Source organism: Alligator mississippiensis, chromosome 12 (genome assembly GCF_030867095.1).
Source record: "Alligator mississippiensis isolate rAllMis1 chromosome 12, rAllMis1, whole genome shotgun sequence".
NCBI classification, from domain to species: Eukaryota; Metazoa; Chordata; order Crocodylia; family Alligatoridae; genus Alligator; species Alligator mississippiensis.
In genome coordinates, this window is record NC_081835.1 from 60,090,575 (window position 1) to 60,112,259 (window position 21,685).

At 40.3% G+C, this 21,685-nt stretch overlaps 1 protein-coding gene across 1 annotated transcript in view; it reads right to left on the bottom strand.

Moving 5' to 3' along the window:
• The window catches only part of MED27 (mediator complex subunit 27), a 145,985-nt gene that overhangs the window by 122,918 nt on the left and 1,382 nt on the right, over positions 1-21,685 (bottom strand). The window contains exon 2 of the mRNA XM_014603826.3: positions 18,772-18,916. Coding sequence (XP_014459312.1) covers positions 18,772-18,916 — 145 coding nt within the window. The remainder of the gene's footprint in view (positions 1-18,771; positions 18,917-21,685) is intronic.

The window sequence follows — 21,685 nt, forward strand, 5'->3', positions numbered from 1 at the left end:
TCAGTCTTTCCTGGGCTGGAGAAACAGCCAGCAGCTTCCAATGACCCAGCTCTTATGAAACACTTCTTCAGTAGCTGTCACAGCATTTTTCTAAGTATTATAACCTTTATTTTAAAGATGGGAAAATGGATGCAGAGGGAGGATAACTTGCCCAACATTGTTCAATAAGCTGGTGAAAGAGCTGGGAACTGAACTGTAGCTTTAGGGTCCTACTCTAGTGTCTCATCTACAATGACACTACCACTTCTCCTCTATCATGACCCATTTGTGGTCCTGTGGTCAATAAGTAATGAAATGGTGCTGTTACAAGCAGCTGGAATCATCAGGAAGAAAAAAAAAAAAAAAATCAAGAAGAATCTGCTAGTCCTGTACATCATGAGAAATCTTGCAAATTTGATTAGTTACGTGACTTGCCTGGTTACTACAGGTGACTTTGGAGGATACAGCAGATAACTACACCAAAACAGCATAACCAAAAATTAAATCATCACCTCTGAAAATCTGGGAATGTAAAACTCCGCTTAGAGTAAAAATGAACCATAAGGCAGGCCAAGAAACGTGTTAAATCTCAACGTGACGACAACTGCAGTGAGAACCCTAAATAGAATGCAACTGAAAGCATATGGGTAGGGCAGGGAATGTTAGTCTGATTTTTTTCCAAAAAAGGAGCAATGAAAAGTCTCACTGGCAGGAAAAAAAAAAGATCTAGTCAACCTTGATAGGATAAGTTAACACTAAAAGAACAATTTTTAAGTAAGCGTTCATTTAATGTGAGTTCAAATGTGACATTTCCTCCAAACTAGTTCTTTTAACGCAGGAAAAAGCCAACTTCTGAAATAAGACAGGAGCCCAACAGTTGAGCTGAGAATATTGTGTTTTTCATCACTGAACTGTATTTCTCCAAGATTAGTAGCAGCCCTCTAACTGCATTAGACTAAAACTGGAAACAAACTCTCATAACCCAATATATTTTCTACGCAAAAGAATACATTTGATTCAGCTGTTTTATTGTGATGGTCAACCTCCCCCCCCAAAAAAAATCCCAGGCAAACTCATAGTCTAAGATTAAAACACTCTCATAGAGCTCCTGATTTAAATAAATAAATAAATAAATAAATAAATATAAAAAATAAAGAAGTTCTCTTAAGCATCTACAAGTTTGGGGCTTTTACAGTGGAGAAAGTGTCACAGTGCTTGCATTTAAGGTTCTCAAATGCTTTCGGATCATGGTCAACTTAAGACACAGGCCTTCTTGACAACTGTCTCTCCTGTCCTTGTTCTTCACCCTCCATGTTGCATCTATGGCATATGGTCATACTATGGACTGTATACTAAAATCCTGTTGAGACCAGCGGAAAGAATTCATTTTAATGCAATGGGTGCGACTGTCAAGACATCATATGACAACGTCTGGGTGCAAAACTATACATACATGAGCTTTTCAAGACAGGTATTGTTGTGCCTGTGGGTGCCCCCAGCGGCATTTTAGGGAATGCACTGTAACCACCGATTTCAATGGGACTTCATACAGAAGAACAGAAGTAATTTTATTGTTTGTAGAAGTATTGCATTGTATTAGTGCACTTTCAAAACCTATGATCGCACTATTTTTCTAGGAGTATTTTATAACAATTTAAATACACACTTATATTTTACTCATAGTTTGATATGAATGACTATCATAAAAGCAAGGAATTCACAAGTATGGACGTCCCTCTCTCCCTAACGGATGATTCTTTTGTCTCCGAATGGCAAGCATTGATCTTGCTACGCTGATAGATGCATACTTATAAAATCTAAGCACAATGCAAAAAATGAAAACAAGGTCAAATCTGAAGTCAAGCAATGAGGGTTTTCTTTTCTTATGTAGTGTATGCTTGAATCTTATTAAAGACAGTTTTATGTTTGTACTTCATATTTTAAAAAGTTAACTCTTTTAAGTCATGCTCTGCTTTCCCATCAAAACTACCATTCCTCAAAAACCTTGCTTATAGTGTTCCAACCAAATCTAATGTTACTTTTCAAACAAAGCATTGATTCTACTCAATAAGGGTCTTTTAGTTACTTATATCAGAGCATCAATGCACAAGCTTTTGAAGAAGAGCTCATCACAACCTGGATAAGGGCCAAATCATTCTTCATGGGGGTATCAAATATGCATGTCTAAAAAAAACAGAATTAAAAAACCCACTCAGACACCAAGCAAAAGTTCAACCACAACAATGTGACACGTACACTTTGCATTCATTGAAAACAAGTTTCTATGCTTTCATGAAAGAAGATACAACTGTTCTCACCTCGTTTCACACACTTCTCATAGAAACAGCCTTTTGTTTCACAGGACAAACTCATTTTGTATCACAGAATATTTTTGGTTGAACAAGAATAAAAGCTGCAGGCAAATTCTTTCCAACAAGCCACTTACCTGCTTCTATAAACGAAGAGTAACTGTCACAAAGTATATCCAATATTTATTAATTTTCCCAAGTTTAATGTAAGGTTTGGGCAACCCGCATTCCACAACCGTCTTTGTCATAAAGATACTAGGATTATCAAGGAGATTGACCAGACTTGATGGAAGAACATGGCTGAGAAGCAGAATTATAGTGTCCCCTAAACTGGCCACACACTCAGGTACAGGTTTTGGTTTAAGTAAGATTTTTTTTTTTCAGTCTTTAAACACTTGAAGAGCAATTATAAAAAGGATGGTGTAGAGTAGACTATTCTTTGTGCCCTAGAGGACTGGAAAAGGAGCAAGTGTCTTAAATTACAGCCAAGGAAGTTTAGGCTGGATATTAAGAACTTTCTTACTAAGCAATTAGTTAAGAATTGGAACAACCTGCCTAGGGAAGCTGTAGAATCTCTCATCGTGGGAAGTTTTTTTACGAGCGGTTAGAGCAGACGAGCAGAGAGGGGATTACACTTTGATAACAGAACTGCCCCCTCAACAGCGAGGAATCCCACACACCAAGTTAAATCTTTGCATTCCAAGTATGCAATTATTGCTGAGCACAGAACTGCTGTGCCACTTTCCACGAGTCACAGCACCAAGTATTATCTAATTTGCTGGCCAACGAAATTACTTGACTATGTATGGAAACATACCTAAAAAAACAAGTTTTCTTCCACCGGTTTTTACGTTATTGGCATAATTTGTAGTATAACTAGTTACCAACACATCATAACTTAGTAAAACTGAAAATAATTTGGTTCAGCCAAATGTGGTTCCGCCAACCAATTTAGCTATTTGGCACAGAGTTTAAGGAGACTACATTTTACAGCTCTGAGAAAAAAAATTAAGATTAGAGACAAAACTGCCCTGCTGCATAATAAGACAACAAGGAAAAAGCTCATTAAAAAGTCTAACAGGAGTAACAATACTGGGTAACAGTGCGGGGAGGGGAATCATTTAAATAGAATTGTATATGAAGGGCATAAGAAGTTAGCAAAATTCATTTCCACGCAAATAAAAGTATGAAACTTCTGGCCTTGTGTCACTTATTTCGTAACACGACAGCACTTGCATTCTCCAATATCTTTTATCCGAGATGTCAGAGTTTTACGAACACCTCCAATTTACCTCTAAGAACCGCAAGACGATCCCCAAGTTCAGAGATGAAAAAACTGAGGCATATAAATGTTTCTATCTGTAAGCTCAAACGGGGTGTTTTTAAAGGATCTAAGCAACAAGTCATGTTATCCCCCAAATGACTAAAAATGTAGAGTACAGGGAGCCAAATGGCAGGGCTAAACCTCAGTATTTCCCTCTCAACACGAGCTCAGGGATGTTCACACGGAAGTGGTTCTCAACCTTTTTTGGACCAGGACCCATTTGTAAACATCAAGCGGCCAGTCCTGACACGGTGCCCCTCACTCCCGGCCCACTGTCTCCTGCCACCAGCCCCCCACTGCGTGGGGTAGGGGGTGGGTGTATGGGATGGAGGGGGAACTGCAAGAGAAAAGCCACAGTTTCTCACGTTTTTCCCCTTGAAAGCAGAATCCATTTTTAAAGTTTGTTCACGACCCTGTCATATATTCTTGAGACCCACTTTTGGGTCGTGATCCATGGGTTGAGAAACGCTGCCTTAGAGGACACATTTAGGGGTCACAGACGTTACTGTCTTTTCCTCTGAACTGCTGGACATACTCTACTCACCTTCCCAGGTTTGGAAAGAGTTACTTAAGTATGTCCATGTAACCATTAATCCCCAAAGACAGAAGGGATGAATAAGAGGAAGCTCTAGTCGCTGTACGTAAGCACAGTCTCACTAAGAATATCCCCACAGGAGACCCACAATCTCAGAAACACCAGAAGTGAGCGAATGGATGCTTCCCTTGAGATCAACTGTTTTAATAAGTTTCTTCAATTCACCTGTCTTTCCTGCAATGAAAAACCAGCAAAGGATAGTCTGCTTCTAATGAGACGGGAAATCCACCGGGATAGTGGTAACCGACTCTTCGCAGAACTGTGGCTCTGGACCATCCTTATCGTCTTGCTGGTACAAGTCTGGATATGACCCATGAGAAAACATAAGGAAGCCACCCAGGAAGGGAGAGAGATGAAACCCCTCCTAAACGAAAGCTGCTACCAACACTCGTAGCACTCTTGTAAACTTCCTTAGTGCTGCTGCATAATGCCCTGCACATCACAGAAGCCATCCCTGGAAAAGGCATCCTTTATCAGTCACAAAATCCCTTTTGTTGATGACAGCCAGTGTGGATTTAAAGGTTTCCATTCTCACTTGGCTTTTTTTTTTGTGTGTGTGTGGGGATCTATTGAAACACTTGGGAGTTAAAAATTGCTCTGCAGCTTTCAACATTTTGGTCTGAGGACTGGAGACAACATGGAACAAATGCCTTTTTGCCTCTGTAGAGGCCAAAGCCTATCCTTTCCTCTATCTGCAGAAAAACTAGGGCACTTGTATGCATGTCTGGTCTCGTTTTCCTCAGGGACAAATGTCTAAGCTGTGCAAAACTACATTTTTTTTTTTTTTTAAGTTCAATGGGACTATCTTTGTAACACTGTCTGCCCATGTTAGACCCACTTGTGCTGGAGCACTAACAGTGTCAGCTGAGAATTGACTTTTTTTTTTGTATTTTTATTTCTGTTGGCCTAATGCCTCAATAGCTTTTGTGCCCAAAAGAGGGAGCTGAGGTAATGGTTGCTTCAACGTGCCTGCCTAAGAAGGGCCTGCACAGTGAGGAGTCCACCCTCTTAGATTAGAATTAGAAACAAGTAACCTCCAGGGCTCGTCTCCGTAAGCAGGGAAAGCTGGCTCCCAAGTGGTCTCAGGGCTGACCTCACCACAATGAGTCCACACTCAGCCCCAGGACTGCACCAGAGAGTCAACAAGCACCCAGGGAATCCCAAATGGGAGACCCCAGGCAGGTGCTCCTGGGGTCTCCAAGGTCTGATCCTGCTCAACCCACAAATGGGAATTCCCAGGGTATGGAGGATGGAGCCCCTAAAGCCCCAGAAGTGGCTGCCAGGGGAGACCGGAGAGCATCAGCAATTGCAGGCTGACCACACTCTACTGCCAGAAACCTAGAAGACATCTGCCGCCAGAAAATGGCACAAATCTGGAGCTGCTGTGGTACAACACGGGAACTGAGTTCTGCTTTCTTGGCCTTTGTGTTGCCATAAAAGTGTTTATGGTAGCACAAAAGCAACATGTTTCAAGCCAACACTTCTGCTCAAAAAAGCTGGGTTTTTACTTTTTGGTTTTGCTTTTTATTACTCCCACAGAGAGACTTTTTTTGTGCTACACTAAAGATGCAAGGGGGCTTCTGCAAAGTCCCGTGTGCTCAAGGGAGATTCCATTTTCAGTTTGCTACATTTGTCAATTGCTATAAATTAATTTTCTTCTGCTCTAGGATACAAGGATGATCAAGGCACAACTTGCACCACATGGTTCTGTAACCGTGCACAGCTTAGCTCAAAATTTGGTTTTAATAAGACACAAATTTAAAGGTGTGTTAACCAACTTCACAAGAGCACTGCACTGTGCAAAGTTCCAGTGGAGAGAGAATGGAAGAGTGGGTGCTAACTTGCAGATGGCAAAATTTAGCCAGCCACACAGGGCCCCAGCTGAAGGAGAAAGGGAGCAAAAGTGAGTAAAAGGGAGTGGACAGAAGTGTTCTGATGGGAATAGAGCAACATCAATCATATCCCCCCTGACGTGGGATAATAGCTAGGACATTAATACTTATCAGAAGCACGTAAACAACGCTCATTAGAAAATAAAGGTGTTTCAAAGCATTCAATAATCTTCAGTGGCTGACAAGGTGGCTATGATTTATAATGCAGCGTATATTGATGTATCACTTTTCATAATTAGAGAAAGTGAAATGGTAAGGCTTATGGCACTCTTAATCACAGCCCTGAAAAAATACTGTAACATTTGAGAAACACAGGGCACAGCAATAAAACAACAAATGCATAAGCAATGTATACTGTTCATTGGCAGCCTCAAATTTTATATGAATTATTTTAAGGGATCAGAATTTTTAAAAAAAGTCCTTCTTCCTTGTACAGACATAGCACTGCTTTTGCCTAGAGTGCCTTACTGAGCATTATTAATGTTATTCACTTGGTGGGGGAGGGAATAGATGTTTAAAAGTAAAAGGGGGGCAGGGGCATAAGTCAAGGATTCCTGGATAATTCTCTTGAATCTTTAACATGACAGAATTGTTTGTCTTCACCATTTTCTTACCCAAATATAAGACCAAGTTTAATTTACCAAGAAAGGCAGATGTATATCAACTGACCAGTGCAAGGGTCTAAATCTGGCACAGCAAGGCAATTTTGTAACACAAATCCCACCAACCCCTCACCTCAAGGGTGTTGCTAGCAGGAGCAAAATAACAATGATCATTTTGCTGGGTTCTTGAGGGCAGTACTTTGGAGTCATCTGCCCAAGCAGGATCCTCTAATGTTGACAGGGGAGAGTTTCCACAGTCCTGAGTAGAGAGAGGTAGTTAGCCAGGTTAGTCTGAAGTCAGACAGAAGGAAAGGAAGAAAAATATGGAGATGAGGAAGATGCTAAGCACAGGACAGACAGGATGAGCTCATGGCAGCAGATTACCGGTCAGGATTAAGCATGGGTCTTTGCTCCTCAGACTAACAAGAATGGAGTATGCTGAAAAGGCAGCATACTTGGCCCTCCATGGGCCTCACTACTCAACAGCAACTACGTAAGGCCCAGTATTATGGTCCCCACAGGAATGCCTGCCCAGCCTTCTTCAGCCAACGGCAACTGTCTCTTGCCTTGGCTGGGGAATAAAGCTGGAACCTTAAAGAAATCCCACCACATGCCCCCTCCATCTCAAAAAAACAGAGGATTAAAAAGACTCAAATAAAAAGGGGAAGAATCAACTAGAAACAAATAATACAAACTCCAAAAGCATAACGGGGGAAGAGGGAAGCAGAAAGAGAAAGGATAATGATGAAATTAAAAGGAAAATTAGAGAGAGGAGCAAAGGCGATTTGTTTTAGGGACAGGGAACAAATGACAACGATGAAGTGCTGGTTGGTTCAGTTATTACAATCAGCCCTAAGAACCTGAGCCTGCAATGGTAACCAAAAGCAAACAGGAAATAATGCCCCATCACTTCCCTGCTTTGTACTTTTCTAGTTCAAGGAAGAAACCTTCCACCTTCAACAAACAGAAAAAGAAAATAGGAACTGTCATATTGGATCAGACCAGTGATGCATCCAATTTGGCATCCTGTCTCCAAAAGTTGCTGATATCAGGAAATTCAGAGGAAAGTACAAGAAACCTCACCGTGAATGACCAGTCCACAGAGGAAGATCCTTCCTCGTTCCAAGGCGGCTTGTGATTATTTTATTTTCCTGAAACATGAGCATTCGCATCCCTTATAAATATTAAATCCTGTAATGTAACTGCAAACATTACTCATATGCATGGCTAAAGGCATTTTTTAAAATGGCATTTTAAACAAATAAAAATACCTCTCTCTCTCGAATTCAAACGTTCAACACGACATTCTTACAAACGCTGTATTGGAGTTCTTCTCGAGCACATTCTACAAGATGCCATAACATTCATTTCTAAACCAGTGTTGTTGCCATAATATTCTCTCCCACAGTACACACAAATTTTTAAAAAAATCCACTGAATAACTACTACAGAGCATCTGTAAAGAATCAGCATGGTGCTTAGCTGAGAGACTGCCTCCAGTTTAAAAGATAATTTGTGGTAATTATCTTCTCAGGTTGATACTGGATAGTTAGATTAGATATATTAAATGAATCAAAGAGCAAGTCTACTGGCAAGGACCAAAAAGTCACTGGTCTTAAGGTCCCCCTGCAGTCAGCTCTGAGACAGCATCTTAGAGAACACAAAATATGAACCGACAGGTTCCTGCGCGCAAAGAAAAAAGCACAGTGGTGCTCACGTAACAAAAGCATGGTATCTGTGGGACATCAAGGCGTCTACTGAGCTGCAACAATAGCATTTATTACCCAGAATACATTATACTCACCATTAGAGGATACACAAACCTTAATGTTAAAATAAACCCCAGGAAGGCACGGCAACCCTGTGTTACAGCTACCATTAACTAACACTTATTGTTGCTTAAACATTACAACACAGGTGGTTCCTCTAGCAGACAATCCCAAAAATAACTGGCTAATGAAACCTTGCAGAGATGGTTCCTACTTTTCAGTAAAAAGAACCAAAGTATTTATAGCAGGTCACATGTTTAGCAAGTATAAATGAAGCAAATATTAACCAATGCTCTGAAGCAGGGCTGGCCAACTTCAGAGCAGCTGAGGGCTGCCCACCACATAGGCTGTGCGCTGCAGTGACCATGCAGGCTCCCTGAAACCCTGCCATGAGCAGTGTGAGCCCCTACAAACTTGCCATGCAAGCCCCCTGCTGCTACCTACCACCACGCAGGCAATCCACCCACAAGTATTGTGCGAGCCCCCTCCTTGCTTCCACAGTCCCCCCGCCCCACTTTGTCATCCCCACTGTTCCCACCAATGCACAGACAATCCTCACCCACTAATGCTGCATGAATACCATAAGCCTCCCACCCAAGCTTCTCCGATTGGCACTGCTGGGCAAGCAGCAAACTCACCCCACTGTGCTGCCAGCCTGAGCAATGGAAGCGGGAGTGGCCAGGTAGGAGCCCAAGTGCCACACATTAACCTAATGGGGCAGATTTGCCTGCAGGCCAACAGTTGGCCAGCTCTAATCTGAACCATACTGTTCCCCAACATTCAATGAGAAAAGGTTCATTTAAGAAGCAGCTTCTGCTTTTTGAGACTTTTCTCCTGCTAGGAATCTCCAGCTGAATACACTGTCCTGCTGAGCAGAAACACGTCCCTGCTCTTTTCAAGCATAGCCACTGCCTATCCTACCCTCTGAAACATATACTCCCTTTTGCTTTAATTACTACCAGATGCCAAAAGCGACAATATTTTGTACTCATATACACCTCTCTGTTGAATGTCCCAGAGGGCTTCACATAGATCAATTCAGCCTTGATCCCAATGAAGAAGGCAGGTAAAGATTTGCAGGACAAAAGTTGGTTGCTGTCTACAATACAGCGAGTCAATGGTAGAATGAAGAACAGATACCAGAAGTCCTAATATGTAGGTCTCCTGAGCAACCCACTAGAAAATACCCCTTCCCAAAGAAACGATGACCATAACTGGCATCATTTTTCTACTCTATTTGCCTCTCTACTCCTCAACTACCCAGTGGGATTTAAAAAAAAAAAAAGTTAAAGACTAATAAATATTGCACTGTACACAGCAGCTGGCAACTTCTGCTGTTCTTCTGGATGATCATCACAGTAGTCTTCTTTAATATAGTTTCCTCCTGCTTTTAGCTAGCCTTTGAAAACATGGTGACTCTCCAGGAAGTTTCTTTGTCCTCCTCATGCACATCCCCAAATCATCCCCAGGTATAAACATTTGTATGGCCTTCCTTCCATGCTTCCCAGTAGGACCAAAATATTATTAATATAAAAAAGGGCATTGTTTCAGGCTGCCAGCCAAATGAACATTAGTGACCACCTAGACAGTACCTGGCATCTATACAGGGTTTCTATCCAAGGCTTTCAATGCACTTGACACACATACAGACCCAAAACTCTCCCGGGAAGGAGGTTAAGTATTATTTATACATAACAAAACTGGAGGCAGAGAAAAATGAAGCAAGTTGCTCAAGATTGCAAGGAAAAATAATATGGTAGTCAGGAAGAGAATCCAAGTGCCCCAGCTCCTAATTTTGTGCCCTTAGCACAAAGCCACACCATGTGCTTTAACTTCTACTGCCGTTACTGTCACCTGCTTCTCCAGTGAGTGCACTATCCATTCCAAGGACCTGCCAACACAAGAAAACAACACTAGAGGAACAACTCCTTTGCAGCAGTTGTGCTGGGCTATTATATTCTAGCTTCCCTGCATGGATAAACTCCACGCTGTGGAAGGAAATTAAACTAAACTGCTAAAAGGCACTGCTAGTATCGAATAAAAACATCCCAACAGGGTGCTAAAGCTGAATACTCACTGCATTTTAATTCAAACTCTACCGGGGGGGGGGGGGGTTTGCAGTAGCTTCCTGCTGGCAGACAAGCCTTAAGTTTCGATCATGTCAACTCTTTTCCAGTAACAAGCTCTTCTCTAAACCATCCCTCCTGCTCAAAGTACACCAAGGTCCTAAATCCTACTTGTGACGTGACCATTACTACTTAAACCAGCAAATGCAGGTCCTCAAGAGTAACCTTCAAAAGCACTTGGCTTCAGCAGTTGGCTACTAGATGGTCAAGCTATCACAACAGTTTTTTCTCAATGCACCACACACATGCATCATCCAGCTGATATTATGATAGGCTTGAAAGGAAAAATCTTTTCCCCATTTGAATGAATGACTCTCAGCAAAAAAGCTGGATTCCCCTGCAACAGCATATCAAAATATTACAACACTGCATTTTTATAGGATAAAGTCCCTAAAGGACAAGATCTTGGCCATCTGCCTAAATTTCCAAGGAACTGCCAACATGATAATTCAGTTACATTGTCCATGCTACTGTAAAACCGCATTAAATTCAAAATGTTTGAGCGCATCCAGCAATTAAAATTAATGTTCCTTGGAATGAGTGCTTCACTTTACAATCAAGATGAAAAAATTACTTCAACAATGTTCCTCTCCTATTACGGTTAACATTTAATGGCATTTTATTGCCGTTAAACCCAATATTTGTGTCTAATCAATACCAAGCAACCAAGGGCAGTCTAACAAGTCTGGAATTTCTCTACAAGTCTCTATTGATTTCATTTTTGAGGCCTACAACAAAGAAATTGCACAAATAATTGATCAAGAAACCTATCACAGTAATTTAATAAACAAAGAAGGAATATGTAATCTCTTGTTTCTTAAGTGTAAGAAAATCATTTTAACTCCATTAATGGTAATTCACTTAAAAGCCAGATTTCTGAATTTCTGTGAAAGATGGATAAAATAACACTAAGAAGCAACTGATTTAAAAGCAAACATATTAACTCTCTTGGGCCCAACAAATAGATGACAGCTACATTTTCTCCCTTGTTGCATTTACCTCTACACTCTGGATTAGCACATCTAGGGTTTAAAAAAGTGAATTCATAAAACTTTGTACTTGTATACCATTCCTCATTTAAGCATTCGTAAGGCTTAGTCATTACTACTAAAGTCTGCAAGACTTCTCTCCCCTTTATACAGACAGGTAAACCAAGCAGTTAATTTCCTCCAAAGCATATAACCTGTCAACAAACGAGTGAGGATACCTGATTTGAAGTCTCTAATTATTTAGTTACATCAGCAGCCCTTTTTAATATCATCTTGACCCTATTCTAAGCAAAACTACTACCACCGACATACAACCTACCCACTCCACCATATACACGTGTACATGCAAGAATGAAATTTGCAAGTGTCACTGAGCTAAACAGAGAAAGCTCCATGTAAACAGTACAAAATAGTGAAATATCTTTACAATTAAAATTGACAGACATACATTAAGTAACTTTCCTCTTGAATACGACAGCATTTAAATACATTTTGTACTACTGAATGCCTACAGAAAGTTGGAAAAACTAACTTGAACATGTGTTCCCATTCATTGCTAGGGAAGAAAAAAGTTCCTACTGTACAAGGCCTTCATTTGGTTTGTGCAATAGGAATTTTGTTAATGGCAAGATTAATTTTAACCGCTTAGGAACTATGCTTAAGTTCACTGCTGCTGAAGGGCAGCCATATCATTCCTTCCATAGAGCAAGAAAAGCAGTTGCTGGGAATCACTTAATGACAGCGCCCTTTAACATTAATTTCAAATAAAACAGCAAAGTTCCCTAACAGATTATTGGCTTCAGAGAGGTCAAATCTTGAGCAGTAGGTACCTCAAAGTGTCCCTGTAAGATAAGAAGCGTTTGTCCTATAAAAACTGGGCACCTACCCTTATGGACTTGCTGTACATTTACCCTTGCACAGGAATCAACAAGAACACCTTAACACACATTGCCTCGGGCATGCACAGGGCTAGGGCACAAAAAATGACACACCAAGGGCAAAGAGAACAGATGAGTATACAGTACAAGCAATAACCTCACAGAAGCAGCAGACAACAGAACAAAAGTTGTATCCAATTCAAAGAATTAGGTACATCTCGAGGGCTCAGAGGTCATTTATTCCAAGCTCAAACATTGCTACAGTTGGCAGGATGGACAGTCTATCACAAGCTTTCACAGATTAAAAATTAAATTAGCCCTAGAAGTCCTGTATCCAATATCATTTTGTGTATGAATTACAATACCAATTTTAATTGCGCAGTGACCCACTTTTTTCTGTAAGCCCTCTGCCTCACTCTGTGCGTACATCAGACAGCAAGCAAGTCAAGATGTCTTAGTGAACGGTGCTGTTACCCATAGGCCACTGGACTCATTTGCAGCAGGAAATGAGAAGTGCTCAATAATTAGGAGAGAGATGTACGGTGGTACGGTTAAGGAAGGAGCCTGAAATACAAGAAAACCTAGCTCCACTACCGGTTCTATCATGGGACAATGTCAGATAAGTCACTTACATAAAGAATTACAGTGATGGCTACTAATTATTCATTTTCTGGATAGTTAATTTGAGGTGCCTGAAAAAGAGAGAGAGAGGTTAGGAAGGAGTGCTGAGCACTCGATTCCTCCTAAAGTCCATGGAAGCTGCAGGTGTTCTCAGCTTCTGAACATAAATTAATCTAGTCAGAAGCAAACACTTTTGTAGCATTTGGTGCAGAAATCTCACTGTTCCTCAGTACTCTACATGTACTTCAACCCTACTTCAGAGGAATGTTGTATAGGAAAATCCATTAATGTTTGAGAGACTTCGGTACTACAACGCCTAACACAGTGGAAAAGGCCATGAAGACATTGCATATGCAGCGCAGCATTTGGCTGGCACGGAGTAAATAAAGTATGCAATTACACAATAAATGGACAGAACTGAGTATTAAGAGAGTCGCTTCAATCTGAGCATCCTGCATCTTACACCATGAACAAGGCAATGGTGCTAAAGACAAAAACTGGACTGATCAATTAAGCCACCCCAGAATACCACTTTTTAATCGATGCGTTAATATTGCACGGGCAACTCTCATTCTAGCATTTGCTAACTTTTGAGTGCCCGCCTTGGGTAAATTAATGTAATTTTAATATTTTTGTACAGAAAACACATAAGACACAAAATAATCAGTATTGGGCAGTATTTCAGTCTAATTTAATGAGTGACTTTTGACCAACTCCTCAAGTCAAATGTATAATTGAGGGATTATCTCCCATAATACCTTTCTGTGAGTTCTCACATAATGCAGAAAATGCACAGATAACAAGAAAATAACTAAATGTCATCCAGCAGGTCAAATGCTAAATAACAAAAGAAAAATCGGGCCACAAACACACGTCAGGCCCCTAACCAACTTTATTGTAACCTTAAATTGCTAAACTGTTTGAAAGACCAAGCAAAGTACAAAAATGCAATTGCTCAGATGCACACAATTACTGAAACAGGAAATGCTGTATTATATCATTAGCAGAAGAGCTCAATGAGAATTAAAAGATTATCTTCTGGCTCCAAGGAGCTCCCTATTTTACCAACAATACTTAGATCCAATCAGCGCTTCTCCTACAGGAAAATAGCTCATTGTTTTCTTGTTATCCAACATCCATCTCCAATATTACATTAGAATGTACATGAGGGCCCATTTGGGAAATAATATTTCAGTTGTAATTAGGAACTTGGTTTCTATTCTTAAATAAATGAAAATGAAATCATTATATAAATTAGACTTAAATACTAAATAATGGAGACATTACAAGTCTCCAAGTGCTCTACAACCAGCAATTAACCCAATTTATACATATGACTTTTCCCAGTACTTACAGCAAGATCTCATTTAACCAAAGTGGATGCAAAACCACTTAGTCCTTCCTCGACTTATGTTTATACCAACTAAAGCTTGTAAGCTCTGTCAGACAACACCTGTAAAAGTAAAGTTCCTTCGCAGCTGTATGTGTGGGTAATTAATACATTTGACAAGCTGTTTTGTGCTCCCAAACAGCTGTTTCTATTACGTGGACAATTTTACAGCCTGCAAAACCAGTGGATAAACTTCAGTAAGTAAATATCAAGATAGCAGGTGTTAATAAATAATGAGAGCTGCCAGAAGAACCTTCTGTAGGGAAAGTTTTAGCGATTGCACTCCGCCATATCCTTGAATCAGGCAAGTCTTAGTTATCCAAGTCCAGAAAGAACTGGTTTTGCGGTTCATAAGTAAGTTTTTGAGAAAAAAACTCTCTCTGAAACCATAGTTATTAAGTATAATCTATCTGCATGGCCCTAGGCCAAAGCCTTAGGACAGTAATTGCCATTTGAAATGTGGTCCTCCACAGAATATGCATTAATCACAGCTCACACACATTTACACTCGGTGGATAAAGCAAGGTTAAAATTGTCAAGGGAGTCCTTTATCTCCTGTGTTGCTCTGCAGATTCTCAAGAAAGAATTTTCTAATTAGGTCTATAAAATAAGACCTTCTTCTAATCATAGTATTGCTATTTCACTTCAAATAGCTCACCCCCCGGTGTCCAGCATGCACAGCAATCAAAATTTACATAAATTCCAATTTCGAGAGTTGCTATATATTAAATCTTGGCCCAACACCAAGATAGAATGACTCATCTGAAGAACCACTGCCCATTTTAAAGTCTCACAAGTCACAAGAACCAGAATCTAACACTGGTCCAAACTGGAAATCACAGCAGTGCCATAGGTCTCCTATTTTAAGAACACACTTTGCTGGGGAAAGAAACAACAGTAGAGAGGTAGAAATTATTTTCTTTATGTTCATAAACTGCAAAAACAGACTGATTAAAAAAAGATATATATAATACGGTGCTTTAAGGCGGTTCATTTCACAAGCTCCCTATGGCTTGAACTACCTTGGCGGACTACAGCACATACTTAATAGAAAAAAATTCTAACAAGTGTCTTTGGACCAGTGATTCTCAACCAAGGTGCCATGGCACCCTAGGGTGCGGCGAGATGCTTTTAATGGTACCACAGGGTGCTGTTCAACATTAGCACAGTTAGATGTGCAAACACTTGAACATGATTCACAAGACAAACCCAGGAATTTCAAATAGGAATCCATCGTGTCAAAAACCTTTTGGCCTGTTGCGCTCCAAGTTATTTGCATCAGAAGAATTGCTCTATTACTTCCCACAGTCATAACACAAGCAAAAACTAACTGGCATTTTCCGAGGGATGCCTTGAGTCTAGAAAAGGTTGAGAGCCAAAAGTCCTAATCTAAGGAGTAACCAAAACCTTTGAATGAATATTTGAACACAGAAAGTAAGTAGGTTATTTTAAAAAAAAGCAGTACTTATAAATCTCCCTTTAGCAGTAGGACCTGCACTTTCAAATACAGCCAAAACTATAACATGCTGCAAAGCTACTTAAAACATCTTAAGATGAAGTATATTCACATCATTTTCATATTCCAAGGCAGCTCCCTTCTTCTTGCTCTTTTCTACACTACCAGTTAGTGTCCTATCTAAAGTCCTATGGTTTAATGGTTAACCAGGTGTGTGTGGAACCACGCAATAGCAGAAGCCTCAAATGAGTGCTTTCTTTTTTCCTTCATAACTGTCAGCTGAAATCCTATTTTAGCCAACCTCACTCCCCTCCCATCCCCTCTACATCCTCCGCTAGGAGCCAGGTGGCTATTCATACAATCAGTAATGCATGAGCAATCACAGACAGGGGGGCACGGGAATCTCAGCTCATCAAAAATACAAGCCAGCCACAAAGGGGTCACAAATTAAAAATGAAATGCAGACTGGCAAAAAGGGCACTGACACATTGCCGCTACCCAATTTCCTTCCAAGCAGCAGAAAACAGAGAGCACCTATAGTAGAGAGAGGAGGTAGTCAAACAAAAAAATATATATCTGAAAGGAATACTTATTACATTTATTCAGAGAACATGTTTAGCAGCAGCTTCTTGCTGGAGTGCCACTGGAATCTGCTACTACCAAAGCCAGAGGACAGCAAAAGCCATCCCACAGGTGTTTGCATTAAAGTGATCTCTGCACCACTGCCAAGTGCTGAAAGCACAGCAGGAAGTCACTGCTGATTACTAGAAATCCAAGGAAGGAGTTTACCAATGCACTGTGTAGCCTGTATTTACCTAAATCAAACTTCATCGACTTATTCCACTTTGTCAGGTAGCAAAGGCAACAGAGGAGAAAAACAAACACTATTTTCCCCCTAGAATTAAATGGCTCTGTACATGCAGAGAATACTGAAGCCTCACGCTTTCCAAACAGAGCAGAGGCTACAACAAAAAAAACAGCACAACAGCTCTGCGTAGCTCTTGTGACAGTTTATATTTTAAAGTGTTGTTACAAGTCATGTAATTAAATTGATTTCATTCTCTAAAGAAATAACTAAATCCATAAAGAACTAAGCATGTAGTCAGAAATATTTGTGCCTAAGTATAAAGTTTCTATGCTACTTTCCAAGAACATATATATCAATATATACATATATAAATTGTTTTCCTTCCTAGAATCTGATTTAAAACTATTGGCAGGAAACAAAGTGAAAATGAGCAGTGCTGCTAATCGGCTGGATCTGTATAGCATGTGTCTACTGAAAAAAAATCCCTGCCCTCCTGTTCCTCCCCCAAATAAAGTATCTTACTGCTAAGTACCAGTTGCCACCAAAATGTTAACAGACATGTACCGTTTCAAAAAGGGCTGTAACAAAGGCATTGTGAGATTCTGTGTATGGATCTCAATAATGCCAGATCAGCTTTCAAATAAAGATGGACTTCCAAAGTCATTCTGGAGTTTGAAAGATGGTCTTGCTCATGCATCACAGGAAATATTCTTCAATCGCAACATCTATCTGTTTATGTCACTGACCAGAATAATTTTTGCTATTTTTCACTCCTGTTTTGTACAACAGAATCTGTACAGTGATGTGAAAGAGAAGGACCCTGCCCTGTCTTGTACATGATAAGCAGTCATTAAGTTCCAACTGCAGAGCCTCTTGCTAGCGATAAAGAACATGTCGTAAATTAACTCATTTCCTAGTTGTATTAGCTCAACATGGTTGTTTCAAACAAGGCAACAAACAAACAAAGCTGCCTGTCAGCATATGCTTGAAAAATCCAAAAGGACAGAAGCAAAGCTGAAGTATTGTGGTGTCAGGAGTGAACTTGTGTTGCTTAATTTTTCTTCCCTTTCACTGCAGAAAAGACACAAGTTTTAATCCACTACAACCTGCATGGGCTGTACTCAGAGCAGAGTATATGCTCAATTTAAGTCTCTAAATACACTAAAGGAGGAGAGTTAGTTATAGAAACTGAACTTCTGATCATAACTAAATTTTACACAGAAACCATTCATTTTTTTCTAGGGGGCCTGAAGGGCATTGAAAGGGGGCCAGGTGAATAATCATATTTTTAAATTGACATTGAGTTCTAAAGTAGACCAAAACTCCCATAGCAGTTGCAGTTAAATTGGCTCAAATTCAAAAATGAAAGTTAACATTATGCTCTGCACAGTATTCTTTGTGGTGTTTACTCTGAATTCACTTTAATTTATATAGTCCAGAGATACTGGCTGTGCCAATGATTTTTTATAAAGCAGGCCTATACTGGGAAAGTCATCAGAAAGACAGGAAATAAATGGTTTCAGCTACAAGACAGGGGATGATGATGACACATGGAAAGGCATGGGAAGCAGCTAAAGTTTTTAACAACAGGGAAGGCAATGCATCTCGTCCCATCTCTCTTTCGCAAGCAGGTTTGGAGGGTCCTTCAACTCCTGACCCTACCTCTGCATTTCACTGCCCTTAGATGCAGTAGGAAATGTTGTGGCTGAGAGCAGACAGGCATTTATTTGTTGGATGTCTGCACTAAAATAACATGCAGTGAAAGAGACAATACTCAAGATATTAATGTGTTTCACAGTTAAGACTCCGTTGGAGAAATGTGAAGACAAACAGAAGATAATATTAGAACATGACTTGACATTCAGAAAATTACAGCTTAAATTCTGCTCCACAATTTTATAGCAAGTTCTGCAGCCTGGACACAGAGATGTGCCTAAAGGGCAAATCGAATATTATGCGCACCGTACGCCAAACACTAATCTTAGCTAGATATCAAGTCATTATTTCAGCATTGTAATACACATTCTTTTTACCTTGTTTGACCATTTGTAGGCCTGAAGCAGTTGACTGTAGAGAGGAGTTTTGTCCTGTACGGGATCTAGGCTCAACAATCCACTATTATGAAGAGGATGGTTCTCAGATGGTTTGCCAACCAGATTGCTCAGACGTTCCAGCTCACTAGAAGTGGAAGAAAGAAAATACCACCTTTTTGTGTCAGTCCTGTATAAAGCTATCAACATTCAGGGAGCAAGATCTAGAACTAGTCCACAGACAGCAATTAGTAGCAATGAAGGCCACTAACTCTGTTGTGGAGGCCACGCAACTGTATAGTTTGAGAAGTCTGGCCCCAGTTAGCACAATGTCTGATGCTGATCTGACACCAATTTTTCACATGAGGGCCAAAGTCACGTTTTGGGCAGTTCTTCAGGACAGCAGGGTACAACCATGAAATCTGGGACTATCCCGGAAAATCAGTGACAGCTGTCATTTTAGATGTGCAGATACACACACGCAGGAGGTGTAAGGACCATGTCTTACTCCAATAAGATCTACCTGTACTGATTTCTTTTAAACTCAACTTCGATTTAGACATAAAATTTTAAAAGTGCCTGCCCAAAGCTCAATGCAGCTTAACAAATGTTTAATTGTTGGTGTTAAACAAGGAGTTAAAAAATACTTTATCCTGCCAATACATTGCTTCATTGTGCTTCCTCCTCCCTAGAAACATGGGTACTGGCTTTGTAACAGGCCCTGTAGATCAACAGATGCAGGATATTTGTGACCAAGGCCCTGGACAGTTCCCAGAGATACTCTTAAACAGCACCTGCCTTCTGAATTAGCAGGACTCCAACTTAAGCACCTCCACTGATTGCAACTGTTACAGTATTCACCTGCAGACAAGAGAACTGGTTTCTCTCAAGAACCCACGCTTTTTAAATTAAGGCCTAGGAAAGTAAAAGTCTTTTACTTTATTAAATTGAGCTCATAATTAAGGGCCAAACGTAGCCAAACCAGTAGAATGTACTACTGCACAAATCAGATGTGCAGACTATAAGTTCTCAGGGCAAGGAAGCATCCTATATTTTCAAAAGCATCGTACACACTTCCTGATCTGTATCAGGGGGAGGCATGTCTAGACCGTGTCTGACTACACCAAGGAATGCTGCTGTTAAGAACACGAACTCCTATCAGAGAAAGAGCCACACACAGTCTCCACAGATGCAGGCTCAAGCAAAGAACATCATATTCAGGAACAACCAAATTAAAATGGAAAGTACAAGGAGGAGGAAATAATATTTTTGCATCCTTCTTGTCTGAAGTCTAGCCTTGTCTTCAGGTAGTGCTTTGGGACAGGAATCTGATTTCACAAATATCTATGATGCGCCATCTCACTTTTTAGGCATTACATCAAAATAGAAATAAAATTCCAAGCTTAATGGATATTTGATGAAGTTTATCAACATGTATGCCAGAAATCAGGACATTAACTTGTAAAGGGATCCAAACAATTTTCCCACTGCCACTTCATTCTTTTTCACCACTTACCACAGCCTCGTTACTAACACTAAAATAAACAGGACTATTCATCGCAGTACGCGTGCTTGTACCTGCAACACTAGCCACGTCTACACGAGATGCTAAAACTGCATTAGATTAATTCTACTGTGCATTAGCGTGTCATGCAAAAAGCATGCTAGTGAGCAATAGACTTCATCTAACACGCATTAAGTGGCACAATAAAAAGTGGCACTAATGTGCAGTAGCATTCATTACAGTGCATTAAGATAGTACCCGTTATCACAGGTACTAAACTTAACAGATCATAATTATGGCGCATTAATGAACGTAGGGATGCACCCACATAGTCCTAAATCAGCCCTTTCAGGACATGGCACAAAGTCAACTGAAACCAATGCAAAGATTCCCCAAACCTGCTGAAGACAAGAGATTGTCCAGTTCTTTTCTTGTAAAACTAAAATACGCTGTTGCGTGCCCAAAAAGCACCTCTCTCACTTTTCAATCCTACATAAATGATCAAAATAATTTAACCCAATTATATGACAACACAAAGAAAAAAAGATTAGAGCTCTGTTGCACTCCACTTATGTGCACATCAGATAAAGGCATAATTCACTAATGCTTGTCCCAATTTGTTGCCTATTGATGCCAGTGCAACAAACCCTGTTATTGGCATAAATTAGGTACATAAATCACTTAAGTGCATAGCACTTTTCAACCCCGCTGTTTTCTTTGTAATTTAAATGTCCACCAGTCAATTCCCCCAGAAACAGAGAAGGTGAAGTAGCAAAATAACAGGGGCTTGGCAGTTTCAGGCTTGTTATCGCCCTTCATTTTCAAGGCTTCCAATAGCACTGACAGTGCCATGTCCTCAGCCAACACTGACTGCACGCATACAGCTTGAATGAGTGCATGCTTTGGGTAAGGAGGTACCTATCCCCTTAAACTGAAGATGTTGTAGGAATGCATTTGTACCAAATTTTGTCTCTCTCTAAGAAAGAAAGTGGGGAAATTCTGAAAACAGCTTAATGGTTACATTGTCACCATATTTGTTTAGCGAAGGAAGAGTAGCACCATCTTCATCCTACACCATTTCTAAAGTACAGCTTTACACACACACCTGTGTGCAGACAAGAGGAAAACCAATCAGAGTGAGGGTAGAAATTTAACAAAGCAGTGAACAGTCGTCCAATTCTTCTGCAACTCAAATCTTGCACAGCCAGGTAGGTGGCCCATTTATATTCACCCTTGATATAAGCATGTGGGTCCAACACATCAACTGGCACCAAGATGGGAAATAATTAAACACCGCTTGCCTGGATTGAGTTCTTGGCTGCTCACGGTTGGGAACTGGATTTCCCCCCAGGCGCCTGGGAAGTTTCCTAACATTCGTAGTAGAAACCTGATTACTTAAAAGCCTTTTAAAAA